The 14,813-nt window shown below is 33.3% G+C and overlaps 2 protein-coding genes across 4 annotated transcripts; one reads left to right on the forward strand and one right to left on the reverse strand.

The window, feature by feature from the left end:
* Positions 1–780: 780 nt before the first annotated feature.
* On the reverse strand, positions 781–4,457 carry LOC108202926 (protein kinase STUNTED). Of its 3 annotated transcripts, none has more exons than XM_017372456.2 (9): positions 4,161–4,457; positions 3,582–3,834; positions 3,425–3,498; positions 3,202–3,320; positions 2,432–3,114; positions 1,944–2,347; positions 1,602–1,829; positions 1,363–1,512; positions 781–1,258 (listed from the first exon to the last, which is right to left on the reverse strand). In XM_017372456.2, exons 2-9 carry the CDS (start codon positions 3,724–3,726, stop codon positions 1,013–1,015), a joined length of 2,049 nt encoding a protein of 682 aa, XP_017227945.1. In that variant the 5' UTR covers positions 3,727–3,834; positions 4,161–4,457; the 3' UTR covers positions 781–1,012. The 3 variants fall into 3 exon arrangements, with proteins under 3 accessions (XP_017227945.1, XP_017227431.1, XP_063940729.1); XM_017371942.2 differs by lacking the exon at positions 4,161–4,457 and adding an exon at positions 3,974–4,112; XM_064084659.1 differs by lacking the exon at positions 4,161–4,457 and adding an exon at positions 3,923–3,959.
* A 4,903-nt stretch (positions 4,458–9,360) lies between these two features.
* On the forward strand, positions 9,361–13,711 carry LOC108205603 (basic leucine zipper 23). Its single transcript, XM_017375575.2, has 3 exons — positions 9,361–9,503; positions 9,852–10,652; positions 13,287–13,711. Exons 2-3 carry the CDS (start codon positions 9,860–9,862, stop codon positions 13,313–13,315), a joined length of 822 nt encoding a protein of 273 aa, XP_017231064.1. The 5' UTR covers positions 9,361–9,503; positions 9,852–9,859; the 3' UTR covers positions 13,316–13,711.
* The last annotated feature ends 1,102 nt before the right edge of the window (positions 13,712–14,813 follow it).

The raw sequence follows: 14,813 nt of genomic DNA on the forward strand, positions 1-14,813 counted from the left end.
TCTGTATGAATACTGGAGTAATCAGGATATTCATAATTAAGCAAAGTCTACCAGATTGCTCTCACAAACTTTTTGGTATCGAGTAATATCTCTTAATTTTAGAGGAAAGTATTTTAGAAAATATTTTAATACTATATTGTATAATTGTCGTGATCTTAAGTCTAATCTTCAGTAGACAGCTTTTGATTATAATATGAAGTACTAGATGGAAAATAAGAAAGGTTGTAATCACAAGTCATGATCTATAAATCTTGGTGATGCACAACTCTTGTGCATTCTCTACCACCTTTATAAAATATTAACAACACATTTTATGCATTCTCTACCACATATATTAACTGTTTTCTTCATGTAATTTATGATAGACTAACAGTAATATCGTTTGTCTTCTTGGAAGTCATTTTTCCAAGTAAAACTCTTGTAGTGTCAAAACCAGAGCACATTGATATATTTTTAACTTTGTTATCATAGGATGTTCCAGGCATGAGATATACAATTTCACAAGTCAATGTCAGACCCATATTACATACTCCCTCCGTCCCCCTGAATTGTATACATTGGGGGACGGGGACGCGGCACGGACTTTAATGCTCTTATAAAGTGTAGTTGTGTAATTTATTTTTAAAATTTTCTTTTTCTGAATTAAAGTTTGGATGTTATATTTTTATTCAGAAAAAAAAAATCTCAAAAATAAGTTACGGAACTATATTTTATAAGAGCATTGAAATGCGTGTCGAACAGTTGAAAAGAAACGTATACAATTAAATGAGACAGAGGGAATATCAAATATTATGGTTCTATTTATCTCGAAATAAAAACAGCTGCATTTATTTGGTGGCATTTGTTAACACACATTGCCACAAAAAGTTTACTTTCTACTTCGCTAAAGCACACCAGTGTTCCAGGGTGCATTTGAACCTAATATGTACATGATCAAGTTACAAATTCAGCAGGCTAATATAACTGCAGAATTAGCGGAAGTTAATATTAAGAAATAAAAGTTACTAGAGCACTAGTCTAAGCTTAATGATCTACTCCATCTTCCTTTCAAGTATGCTTCCAGTGAACGGCTGCTACTTTGTCCCGTGCTGCTCAAGGATACTGAGTCTTCATCGACATCAAGTAATGCAAGACTTATATGCGACTCCACACTTGACTCTGGATAAACTTCATCATCGTTATTCATTTGATCATCACAATAATTTTGATCTTCAGATCTATATTCTACATCTTTCTCCCCTCTTAAGATCTTCAGAATCTGGAAGTACAGTAATTAAATCCCTTCAATATTAATCAAATGTGTAACAAAGGTCGGTTTAATCTACCTCAAGCTAGAAAAATTATTCCGTAGTATTTGTTTACCTGGCTCATTTTAGGACGAATTCGTGCTGATCTTCTGAGACAGAGAATTGCAGCAAGTGCTAACCTCTGGATTTGATCCTTGTCAACATTATTTTCTAAATTTTGGTCCAATACGCTGATTAGATCTCCACTCTCCAATTTTTCTTTTGCCTGGATAGCATGATCATAATTGAGTGAAAAACAAATTTAGTATTAGGATGAGAAGGAATTCTCAATCCATGCATCCAGAGGATACTTACCCACATCACCAAGCTTTCTTGACCCTTTGGTGACTCGAAACCAATTGCCTTCTTCCCAGATAACAATTCAAGAAGAACCACACCGAAAGAATACACATCAACCTTGTCACTGACTTTCCCATACATAAAATATTCTGGCGCCAGATAGCCGAATGTTCCTACTACATCAGTATGAGTGATGAATGTTGAATTTGTAGGTGCCCATATCGCAAGCCCAAAATCAGATATCTACAGTATAGAGATAAAAATTACCTTACTAATACAGCCTTTTTAAATTTATGATCAAAATAATAACTATTAACTATGCTATATAGTATATATTAATAAGCAGTTTCAGTATACCATCGGTTTATAATCTTTGGTGAGCAGAATGTTTGAAGATTTGACATCTCTATGGATGACAGGTTGAGAACACTCATTATGCAGGTAGTTTAAACCTTCAGCTATACCAAGAGCTATTTCAAGCCTTGTGTCCCATGATAAAACTTTGTTCTTGTTGTTAAGATTTTCCTCTAAATCTCCTCCGGCCATATAATCATACACGGAATATAAATTCTTTTCTTCCACACAAACACCAAGTAGAGGCGTTATGTTTTTATGATTCAGAGAGGTCATTATATCAACCTCTTGAGAGAAATCCTCCCATGCTTCTCTAGAAGACTTAGAAATCTTCACAGCTATCGCTTTGCCATCCGAAAGAATACCCTTATACACAGAATTACACCCGCCTTTTCCAATAATATGTCCTGCAATGAAATCACTTAAGTAACGAGTAGTAATCAAGTCAGTTGTGATATTAAGTGCCTATTAGAATAGCATAGAGATATAACCTGAAGAGAATTGACAAGTGGAGGATTTCAGAACATCATAACTGAACCACTTGCTACTAGATGAGTTTGTTTTGAGAAGCTCGAGAGCTTCTGGTATCTCACAACTTCCCTTTGAACTATCATCATAGTCACCACTGTTCCCTAGGTTGCTGCTCTCTCTTCCTAGGAAAAACTCTGTCTTGACTGAATCCAAACTTGAGTTGGATCCTGGTGTTCCTGGCGAGGAAGACCTGTTGGGTAGGCTCATAACCCAGCTGACCACAGACATTTTCCTGGCTTCATGAATTGGCGGACTTGATATACTAGCTGCTTGAAGTAAAGGCCAACCAGGCCTCTGCTGAACAAAGTCCGAGGAGGTTGAGAGTGCACTCAGAGATTTTCTATGTCTTTCAAAAGATCCCAAGTCTTCATATTTCGACTCTCGCCATCCATCTTCACAACTCAAAATCCCCTCATGACTGTTCCTTCCTATTTCTGATAACTCAGAGTCACCAAACTCAGATTGCCCATCTCTTGAGGTGGGGGTTTTAATCAAACAGATACTTGGCTTAGGGTCTCTTAGAAAACTCGGTGAGTCATCAGTGGCAGACCTTCTAAAGACAACCTTCCCTTTATGGAAGGCCAGGACTTCAGTAGTGATAGGCAGGTTCTTTGCACAGTATTTAGCAAGAGAAGCCCAACCCCTGGAAAATTTATATATTTTTAAAAGCAAAGTAGAGAAAATATGTACAACCAAATATTGATCTAGACATTCATAGAACTATCCTTACCCAATAGTGTGAGGTTTACTAATCCCCACAATTACAGCCATGGCTGCTCGACTTTTCGCTTCTCTCACTATGACTTTTCGAATAGAAGACCCTTTCAAGACTTCTCCAGTAAGATCTATCTGAGTAATAAAAACCAACAGAAACATTCATACATATAAACCTTTTCTAAATTGTGACCTCTAAGTTTAACATAAGAAAAAATCAACTCTTTAACAAAGCCAACCTTCCTTTTTAAGCATAGTCCATCATACTCGTCAAGAATACCATCCAAATCCTCCTTCAAACTTGAATGTGGTGCTACAATTTGAGAAACAAACCAATGCATGCTCAAAACAACAATTTAATCTGAAAACATAATTCAGCATTCTATAGTACAATACCCGAATTTCGACAGACATGAAGTGCAATGACGCGGTCTCCAGGATCAGCAACTTTCACAAGAGCCCAATCAAGAAGCTCCTTGGTATGTCCATCGAATCGAATACCAACCAAAACATTTTTGTTGATAACATCCTCAACTGTCATTCTCCTAATTCCAGATTCAAACCATCCAAATTTGCCAATTTTTTTCTTTCTTTCAACAAATTTTACAGAATCCAACCAGCAGACAAATTAAATGCTCCACAAATTCACCTATAAAATCAAGAAACACATACCCATCAACAAATTTCAAATAAAAATCACAACTTTATAGTCTCAAAACAAACCTAAATAACCCCACCATAATTATCAATTAAAAGTTAAACAAAACATGTTCTTTAGCATCACTAACCTCTTAAACTTGAGTAATAAATACACATATGCTCATAAAGATCAAAACTTTATAACATGCAAGCAAAATCATAAAACCCCACCAAGAATTATGAACCAAAAGCTAAACACATAGTGTCCTTTAACTAAAATGACACTACATACAATAATGGATGATTTAATAAGCAGGACCCACCAAGGAAACATACCTAAGATTTGTATAGATATGTAATTCAAGCACGCACATGATCATCTTTTTGAAAAAGATGTAAGTAGCGCCAAAAGATCAAGAACCTACTTCTTCAACTAATAAATAAAGAATTTAATAATTGAAGGGTAGGTGACATGGTGACGATTAAGCTTACATTGATTAAAAACAACGACCTGGGATTAAAACTAACAAGCTAAAAATGTTTAAAAAAGTGGGTTTTGTATGAGGAACGAGAATCAACAAAAAGATGGGGTGATGAATCAATGAAAGTGTCGGCAACTCTCAGATTTACCGCAAAATAATGCATGGGACATGTATAGTGTAAATATAGTGTGTGTATTTTTATGTCAACTTCACATAAAAAGAGGAAGATAGATACTATATGAGGAAAATGTTTTATATTTAGGGTGAATGTTTATTTTAGGTGAAAAATTCAAAGGGCTGGGATTCATGGGGATTATTCAAAATGTTAAATCATTTTTATTGGAATTGACCACTAATTGACTCACAAACTTGAAACTCCCCATCATTTGGTTCACAACTAAAATTAATTTTTATTAAATCTACTTAAATAAAATAATATTAATAAAATATAATATTCTAATTATAAATTAGCATAGCTAATAATATTGTTTTGATCATATATACTAAATTGAGAAAATAATTATGAAATATCTAACATCAGTTAAGTTAATATTTTTTAAAAACTAGATTAGAGCAATTCGAGAAATTAACTAAAATAAATTTTTAAATTGAAATATAATGAACTGAAACAAAACTTACTCTAACATACTCCAAGAAAAACCTTTATTTTAGACAAAAAGCACATAACATGATATAACAATCACAAAAAACTTGAATTAATAATTTTATGATATTAATAAAATTTCAACTTATTGTCGTTTAAACATTTCTAATAAAAAAAAGGTTTAACTTTGTGTCATTGAAACAATTTTTTTCACACTAAAGAAACATTTTTAACTAATTTTTCCATTAGATAATATATAATTAATTGGATTTAAAATAATTTGATGTAAAATATTTTAGAAAATTTATCAAGTATTCCACTTATTAGATTTTGCTTGCAAATATACTAAATTTTGCAAATATACTATTTTTCGGATCTTATTTGCAATTACATTACCTTATCTAATTGATCTTTTCATTTCTTTATTAATTATCTTTCTCCCACTCTCACCTCGCTCTCTCTCTCTGACACTCTTTGTCTGTACCAAAATTTCAAATTGTTGTTTTAGTTGCTTTTTAGGTTGTAATGTTTTCAATCAAACGCTGAATGTGACTGTGACCGCTTGATATTCACCTAACGACTAGAAAATAGTGCGTAGGTTAAGAGAAAAAAATAATGCGTAGGTTAAGAGGTCCCGAAATACATATGCCAGGGACCTGAACCCAATTTTGGATCTCCATCATATAAAATTAAGAAGGATTGCAAGAAACAACAATTATCAGTTTGCTGGATGTTATTTTTTTTTCTACGTGGCAGAGGATGATCTATATCATACTCCCTCCGTCCCCTCAATTGTTTACATTGGAGGGGACACGGAGACCAAGACAATGTATGAAAAATGAGTAAAGTTAGATGAAAAGTGGGTAAAGTGGTGGGACCTACCAATATTTAATAATAGATTTGAGATAGTGGAGGAAAGTAGTGGATGTAATAGTAGTTTTTATTGTTAAATATCATAATAGATTTGAGATAGTGGAGGAAAGTAGTGGATGTAATAGTAGTTTTTATTGTTAAATATGAGATAGTGGGGGAAGATAGTGGGTGTAATGATGGAAAAACTTACTATTTATAGTAACGTAAAAAAATGAGAGGGACATCCCAAAATAGTAACTATAAAGAAATGAGAGGGACAGAGGGAGTATTTTTTTAAAAAATTTGGGTCAAAATCAAATATGAATTACTCAGCCCCACATTCCATTATATAAATATCAACGATAATATGTGGCAGAAATTTCTTGAGCTCTGTCTTATATAATTCAGTCGACATATTTGATTATATAAAATTCTTTATGTTGGGATGAAGTTGTTCGGTTGTCCCTCTCACTGTTTGAGAGGGCGGGAATGGTCTATTCAAATGGGGACTTGTACAATTTATAATGTCCTAAATGGTGGGTGGCTGTCACATACTTTCCAATTGGTAAACAGTAATCGCGAACAAATGACGGATTTGCTATTTGAAGTGAAAATGAGCACTGCATTAAATTATGCACAAGTAAGGTTATTAACAGTGAAGACATCTGCTTCGCAATGGCTAGAGAGCCGTCTGTTTTGCAGCATCAGTGGCTAGCCGGTAGTCACACTCACACACCACTATAAATACCTCCTCTTCATCAGTCATCTCACAACTCTCTCAAGTCTAACTCCCTTATCTCCATTTCTTAATTCTTACTCGCTGGCATTTCTCAAACAATTACGGTATATTCAAAATTATTTATATTCATTCTGTGATTAGTTAATTATCTAAAATATTAGAATTCATAATTTTTCATTTGGTTGTGGTAACATTCAAGAAATATTATAGAACTCCGTAGATTTAATTTTTAATTTTGGAGTATCTATTTGATATTTATTTTGACTTTAATGATTCAAGTGATATCCCATCAAATTTGATAACTAATTTGATATTAGCCCTTAAGGAAACTTTGCTCCTCCGGACATCTCCATAGTTTTCATTAATAAAATTATTTTTCTCTTGTAAAAAAAAACTTGATTCTGGACTTTAACATTTCTCTGATCACTCGCAATTTGGGCCAACCAAGATTATGGGCTATCACTGGACATCCAAATCTCGGGTATCAACGGTGCATGAATGCCCGTTTTGAAACAGCAGATCTGGAAGACTGCATAGCACAATCACTTTTATTTTGTTACATTCAATTTCTGATCAATCATTTGTTTTCTCCAAACACATGACAGGAAATCCACTACAAGTCTACAACTCTGCAACTGCAAGTAAAATCTTGCATTACTCAACAACTTGATGCTTATTCTCCTTTTGTTTTGTCCTCTGCTCACATGCATCCAGGGGTGAGCAAAACTGAACTGGAATCGAAAAATCGAACCGAACCGTGTAAATTCGGTTAGATTCGGTCTTAATTTTCTGAAGATTCGGTCCATTCGGTCCGGACCGAATAGATCGAAATAAAGTTCGGTCCGGTCCGGTCCATGAAAAAATATTTCGGTCCGGACCGAATAGACCGAATAGTCCAAAATATATATAATTTTAATTTTAATTTATATTATATATATGTTATATGTTATAATTATAATATCTACTTTGTAAATTTAATTATATTTATCTTTATTGAAGTGGGGGTGATTAATTAATATGAAAATTTTAAAATAAATCATGAATTTTAATTTTATTTATAATAAAAAAATTTATTTTTAAAATAATTTCAGTTCTTTTGGTCCGATTCGGTCCATTATAAAATTTCAGCCCGGTTCGGTCCGGAAAAAATATTTAAACTTCGGTTCTCGATCTATTCCGTTTAATCCGGACCGAACCGACCGAATGCTCACCCATACCTGCATCATTACGAGCGCTTCAAAAGTTCATCATAATCACTGGCCTAGATTATTTACGATAAAAAAATTTAAATATTAAAAACATATTAAGATTTTTAAAAGTATGGTCTTTCTAATGTGTGCCCAAGGGCACACAATAAACACTAAATTCCATAAAAATGGGCTGTTTTGATTGGTGGAGTTGATGTGAATGCAGGGGGGGCCATTCACATTTATTATTCACCCACCAATCAAAATGATCTATTTTTATTGGAGTTAGGGACTATTGTGTGCCCTTGGGCACACCATAGAAAATCCCTTAAAAGTATTATGTATGATCATATATAAATATAACTATATTTCCCAGTGAGAAATATCAGAATATTTATTTGTGACCTATGCCACCAAGTATGAAACTTATATCTGTGATATAATGGTTTATATTAGAATATTGCTACAAAAAGGTTATTATTATTATTATTATTATTATTTATTGCTACTAAATGATGATCATTGACATTTTTGCATAGTTTATTGTTTAATATAATATTAATAATAAAATATTCACTGAGCATGATAAGGGGAAATTAATATTAATTAATGATATTGAAAGGATGATTTGATGCAACTTTATTTTTTTAATGACCGTGTACAGAAATACACTTGTTTATATTAATTAATTATTAATTAATGATTATTAAAAAGTAGTTGGGAAAATAGATTTTTTTGCCACCCAACTATTTATTTATTTGGAAACCTACCACTGAACTATAATTTTTTTCTTTTTTGTCACTAATGTTAGGTTCAGATTTTTTTCATCACTAACATTAGGTTCGGATTTGATTATTAACACTATGTTATTTTTTTAACATTATTAAAATATAGTGTTATTCTGCAATATTGTGGTTATCTGATATGTGTCCATGTCTTTATACTCTCTCATTTCTTTACGTTATTTTTTGACACGTTTTTTCATACTCATTTAAAGTATAGTTTCATAACGCGTTTTTTAAATTTTTTTTCTCTGAATAAAAGTTTGATGTTTAAACTTTTGTTAAAAAAAAAAAATTAAAAAAAAGTTACGAAACTGTACTTTACAGAAGCCTGAAAATGCGTGTAAACGGTGTACGTGAACTATTGAGAAGGACGGAGGGAGTATGTATTACTACATATGTGTCCTATGTAGTTTACTATGGAGGATGAGAGTTAGACACGCATTTTGAGACTCCTAAAAAATTTGGTTTCAAAAATTATTTTAATTTTTTTTTCTAAATAAAATTTAACGTTTGAATTTAACATTGGGTTTTTTCTCTTCAAAAAAAAACGTTGGATTTTTTTGGTAACTAACGTTAGATTTTGATTTGATTATTAACAATATGTTGGTACACATGTGGAGTACTACATACAAAGATAACGACACATATTAGATCACCATTATATTGCAAACTACCACTATATTTTGATAATGCTAAAATGAATAATATAGTGTTATTAATCAAATCCGAACCTAACGTTAGTGACAAAAAAAATCCGAACCTAACTTTAGTGACAAAAAATAAAAAGATTATAGTCCAGTGGTAGGTTTCTAAATAAATAATAAGTTGAATGGTAAAAGAATCTATTTTCCCTAAAAAGTAAAGGTATAGGTGGAAAAAAGTAAAAGACCACTTCAAACTTTTTTTGCTTATGAAATCTGCAGTCCAAGTCCTTTGTTGTCGCCCATATATACACAAATCTGTACTTACATAAAATTTTTATTGCCGCTGACACTCTTCAAAATTCAGTCTTTTTTCTAGGGTTTGCGAGGTAAGTGATGTTCAATTTTCTTGATTTTTTTTAATTTATAATTTCATAGACTGTGCTGTTTTGCTTCTTGATCATGTAAAGTTCTAATCTTGGCTTGCTTTTTGTACTTGATTTATGTGGACCTAAATTGGGTCATAGTAATTTACATAAAATTTGGGTTTTATTGTTTAATCTTGTAAACGCACAATATTTTGACATGGGTATGCTCAAGTTCTCATTTTTCTTGATTCTATTGTGTTTAGGGTTTTTGGGTAGTAAAATTTGGGTATTTTAATTTTGGGTCTATTCGATAATTTGATTATTGTACTCTTTAGATTGGTTAGTGAAGTTGTCTTTTTGGTCATTTAGCTGCAGTGATGGATGATGGGGAGCTTGATTTTTCGAACCATGAAATGTTTGGGGGTACGAATTTAGCTGAGATTGGTGATTTGCCTGCTAATTGCTCGATGGATAGTTTCTTTGATGAGCTTCTGAAGGATACACATGCTTGCACCCATGCTCATACTTGTAATCCACCTGGACCTGATGCTTCGCATACACACACATGTTATCATGTGCATACCAAGATTGTTCCTGCCTCGAGTGAGGATAAGGATCCTAGTGACGATACTGCTGAGTCTGCGGATAAGAAATCGAAAAAACGGCCTGTGGGGAACCGGGAAGCAGTGCGCAAATATCGTGAAAAGAAGAAGGCAAAGGCTGCTTCTTTAGAGGATGAAGTAATTAGATTGAGAGCTATTAATCAGCAGCTAGTGAAGAGGTTGCAGGGTCAGGCTGTGTTGGAAGCTGAAGTTGCTAGGCTCAAGTGTTTACTAGTGGATATTAGGGGAAGAATTGAAGGGGAGATTGGGGCTTTTCCATATCAGAAGCCAGCTAAGAGTGCGATTTATCAGAACCCTGGGGCTTCCAGTTTGCCTGGTGCTTATGTTATGAATCCATGTAGTAACGATCAGGTGTATTGCCTTCACCCTGGGGCAGAAAGCAGAAGTGAAGAAGATGCAGTGCTTAATGTTGAAGCCTTCAATGGTTGTGATTTTGAGAATTTACAATGTTTGGGCAATCAGAGTTCAGCCATAGATGAGCTTCCTGGATGTGGTATTTCGGGCAGTGTTCCTGCCATCAATATACCTGGTGGAAATAAGAGAAAAGGTAAAAAATTTGTTGCTCTCTTATGACTTAATCTTTCTGGGTTTTTTCTTTTTCATGTAGATTGTTAGCTAGTTGCTAATAGTAATATATAGCATTGCTTGATGTAGTATGTGCAGTTTCACTTCTGAGTTCAGTTAATAGCAAGCCTTAACATGTGGAATATGTTCATTTTACCTGTCATATAAGAGCATGTGCATCCTTCTCGATGTTTTCTTAGACTAGCCACTTATTATTTTCTTAAAATCAAGTTACTCTAGCAGACAAGCTTACCACATTGTATTCGGCATTTAGGAATTACATATTGGCAAAAAAACATTTATCTGTGATAGTTTATTCCCCTAATTTGCTATGACATAAGTATGTGTTATAAATTATAATCTACAAACACAATATTTTCTTGAAATATTTAATGCAAAGACCGTTTTCTAATAGTTTATGCAGTTTCTTTTGTTTTATAAAATGTTTTTAAAGCTCTACTGGTGTGGCAAAGCAGGTTAGCCTATTATGATATCTTTTCAGTTCTAGGATCTTATTTTTTGAGGAGGTTATGGAAAACCATTTACCTTCTTTTGTTTGATGCTCCTCGAATCCATACTGCTTTAGTGGCTTGCTGAAAGAGTTTGCTTGTTAGGTAGCCTGCACCGTTACTGGTGTTGCTGGGGCACAATGGCAGAAATCGCTGATTTAACTCAAGATCAATACTTTTTGAACTTAACTAATATATATTATCTCCCTATATAAATTTTATATTTTTGGCTCAGTACAAAATTGACAATATTGGAAAACTCAAAACGAGGTTAGTTTTTATAAGCCAATATTTGAAGGCCTATTCAAAATTTAATTTGTCCAACCCCCTGAAAGTCCGAAACTATAAATGCATTTAATGGTAATAACAAGGGAACAACTGTGTGTGTGGCCCCAAAAGTTTTTTATCCAAGCTCTGCCACTTTACACTGGTTGTGCAGCAGGAAGAGTAGGCTCTAAATTCCGCCTATTTTTCCATGAGCAAGGTTAAGGAATAACTAAATCCGCACATCTCAATGCACTGTGATGCTCCTCTTCTCACTTAGTGGAAAATTGTTTTTTCACCCACTTGTTCCCGAATTATGACTTGCTAGTTTCTCGTTCCAGGCAGGGGAATTTTCTAAGTCTTTCATTTCTAGGACCTCATGCAACAATCTGTGTCATTGGGGCAGCTTGGGTGGAGAGAGCTTCTGTAATCGTATTATAACATATCCTGTACTCCCTCCGTCCCAGTCATTTGTATACAAATGACTGGGACACGGAGACCAAGAAATTAGGTAAGAAATGAGTAAAGTTAGATGAAAAGTGGATATAGTGGTGGGATTCATTTATATTTAATAATAGATTTGAGATAGTGGAAGAAAGTAGTGAGTGTAATAGTGTTTATATTATTATAGAATAGAGATAGTGGAGGAAAGTAGTTGGTGTAATGATATTTTATATTATAAAAGTTTACTACTTTTGGAATGTATACAATTGATGGGACGTCCCAAAAAGGAAACTGTATACAATTCACTGGGACGGAGGGAGTATTGTTTTGTCTGCAGTAGTTTATAAAACTTAATCAGTATGCTGTCTCCGCTAATAGGCTGTGCTTTTAGAATATTTTTCTTCTCATCTTATGATAGAGAATAGAAAATATGTTCATATGCTGATTTACTTTAATGGAGGAAAAGATAAGGAGGTATGAATTGTGAAATCACTGCATCTGTGATTTTTCTGACATAGTTCTTTAAGCTTAAGAAGAAACAGATATTGGAAACGTCAGCTATTTCAATTTTGGTTGTGATATTGTAATGTGAATCAATAGAGTTTTACATTTTGCTCTTACATAAGTATGAGAGTATCATATGGATGTTATCTCTTGCCTGGAACACATGACCGACTCTGACTTCTTAAATTTAACAAACTTAAGGTCAATCTAGTATATATGTATGCAAAAGTAGAAAAATAACTCTACTGCACTTTGGGGAGAGAAGAACTACTCATTTGTTCTCCCCTGCTGAGATTCGGACCATTATCAAGAGCAGGTCCATCTATTCTTGGGCCTTTTTGCTATAGTATACTCCTAATATCTGTTAGTTTATCATATATGATTTCAGTCCATCTTATTCAATTACTTACAATACGGCTATATTCTGAATTATTTGCTGCATTAGTAGAGGTATCTGGCACAAATTCCTTACCGGGTTTAAGCCTGGAAAGAGGACGATGTAAATATTAAAAGAAATTAACAAATAAACCTATTGCTAAATATGTACTCCCTCTGTTTTTTAATATATGACGTTTGACTTTTTGGCACACACTTTTAAGTGCTTTGACCGGATAGTTAAAAGTATCATTTTTGAAATTTTCTTTTTCTAAATAAAAATATGTAATCAAAATTTTAATTCACAAAAAAAATCAATTAAAAATAATAATTTCTACTACCGGGTCAACTTACCTAAAGATACGTGCCCAAGTCAAAAGTGTCATATAAAAAAAACAGAGGGAGTAAGTTATAAGTTTGTTAGCTTTGTGATAACCTGTAGTTAATCAGTACATTGTTTGATTAAATGCAGGTTTATAAATTTATAGTTTTCTGACTCTGATCTACCTTGATTCTATCAGGGCGGGCTTTGGGAGCAATTGCAAATTGAAGTGATTTACATGGAGGTATCTTCATCATGTAGAAGCATAAAATATTCATGATCAGTCGCTGAACCACAACTTCGTCTTTCTTCTGTTGTGATTCTACAGTAGCAATAATTTTCTCTACCCAACAGTTGGGTTTTTGGAGTCGCAGGTTACCTTTTGTACATTTTCCTGTGTTTTTATTAAAGTTTCTATTGGCAATCTGTTGCAGCTATATCAGGCTTTTTCTATCTTCTTGTATAATTCCTGCAACTTTAATTTTTGGGCGGAGAGGGGTGGATAGGAATACCGTTAGAGACACCAACTCTATTCTGCCTGGCTTCCCAGAGACCATATTTGCCTGAAATTTACTTCCCATGTCTGTTCTATTAAAAGCCTTAAAATTGTGGATTGTGTCTTTACTTCTTGCTGGGCATCAGCTGTGCTAATCATGTCTCTAAATTTGATCTTGTCTATTTGATTACCAGTTTCTTTCTAATCTTTGTTGAATTGCTAAATAACTCGGTCTCTAAATTTGATCTTGTCTATTTGATTACCAGTTTCTTTCTAATCTTTGTTGAATTGCTAAATAGCTCGGTGTCCGGTGCCAGTTATGATAAGCTAACGATTTTGGGCTGTGAGAGCTAGAGAAAATTGTTTTTTTGCATCCTCTACAATAGTAAGGCCAACTTGGTCACTATTCTATTTGGTAAAAAGAAAAAAAATGAACCTTGGTGACTATTCTTATTGTTTCTCACTGAAGCATAGGAGTAGGACATTAATTTTCCACCAATTTACAGTTGGCGTGTGAGTGGTTGCTTGTAGGATGTTTGACCTGCCTTTGGATGGGACTCTGAATTCAACAACATTTTTTTTAAGTTTTGGAACACCGAAAAGAAAATATGGAACACTAAAAAGAGTTGCATTCATCCTTATCTAACATTTGAGAAACGTAAATAAGAAAGCACAATCGATATCTGAATATGTCACATTTTTGTAGGTTGTTTACATCTTCCATCATGTCTACGTAAATATAGATAAATATATAAAAATGCTTGAGCTATCAAATTAGGTAAAAATACAGTATAAAATAATAATGTCATATTCTTATTTCATGACATAATTTTGTATTCAATTTAACAACGGTAACATTAATCTAAAAATATATCTAAAATATTGCTGGAATATTATACTTATAGTACAGACCGAATAATGTATGATAACAATTTGATTGCCTATATTTTAAAGAATTCTTAATTTACAAAATTCTAATTTCTGCGTAACAAGTGTAGGTAATTTAGCCGGAGCTGAGAGTTGTTCTAACCTAGGAAGACATGCACGTGAAGATTGTGATTTCCTGTCCAAACATGTGTTCCTATGCACATGCTAACTACTAAAATTTATGAATTTGGGTTATTTTTAATGGTTTGATTGTTGTGAATGTGATTGGGTTCACTGTTATTAAAGAGTTCAAAAATAAGATAAACTTATCAAATATCAATTTTTTTTTTAATGTTTATTGTG

The sequence above is a fragment of the Daucus carota genome, chromosome 1 (genome assembly GCF_001625215.2).
Source record: "Daucus carota subsp. sativus chromosome 1, DH1 v3.0, whole genome shotgun sequence".
NCBI classification, from domain to species: Eukaryota; Viridiplantae; Streptophyta; class Magnoliopsida; order Apiales; family Apiaceae; genus Daucus; species Daucus carota.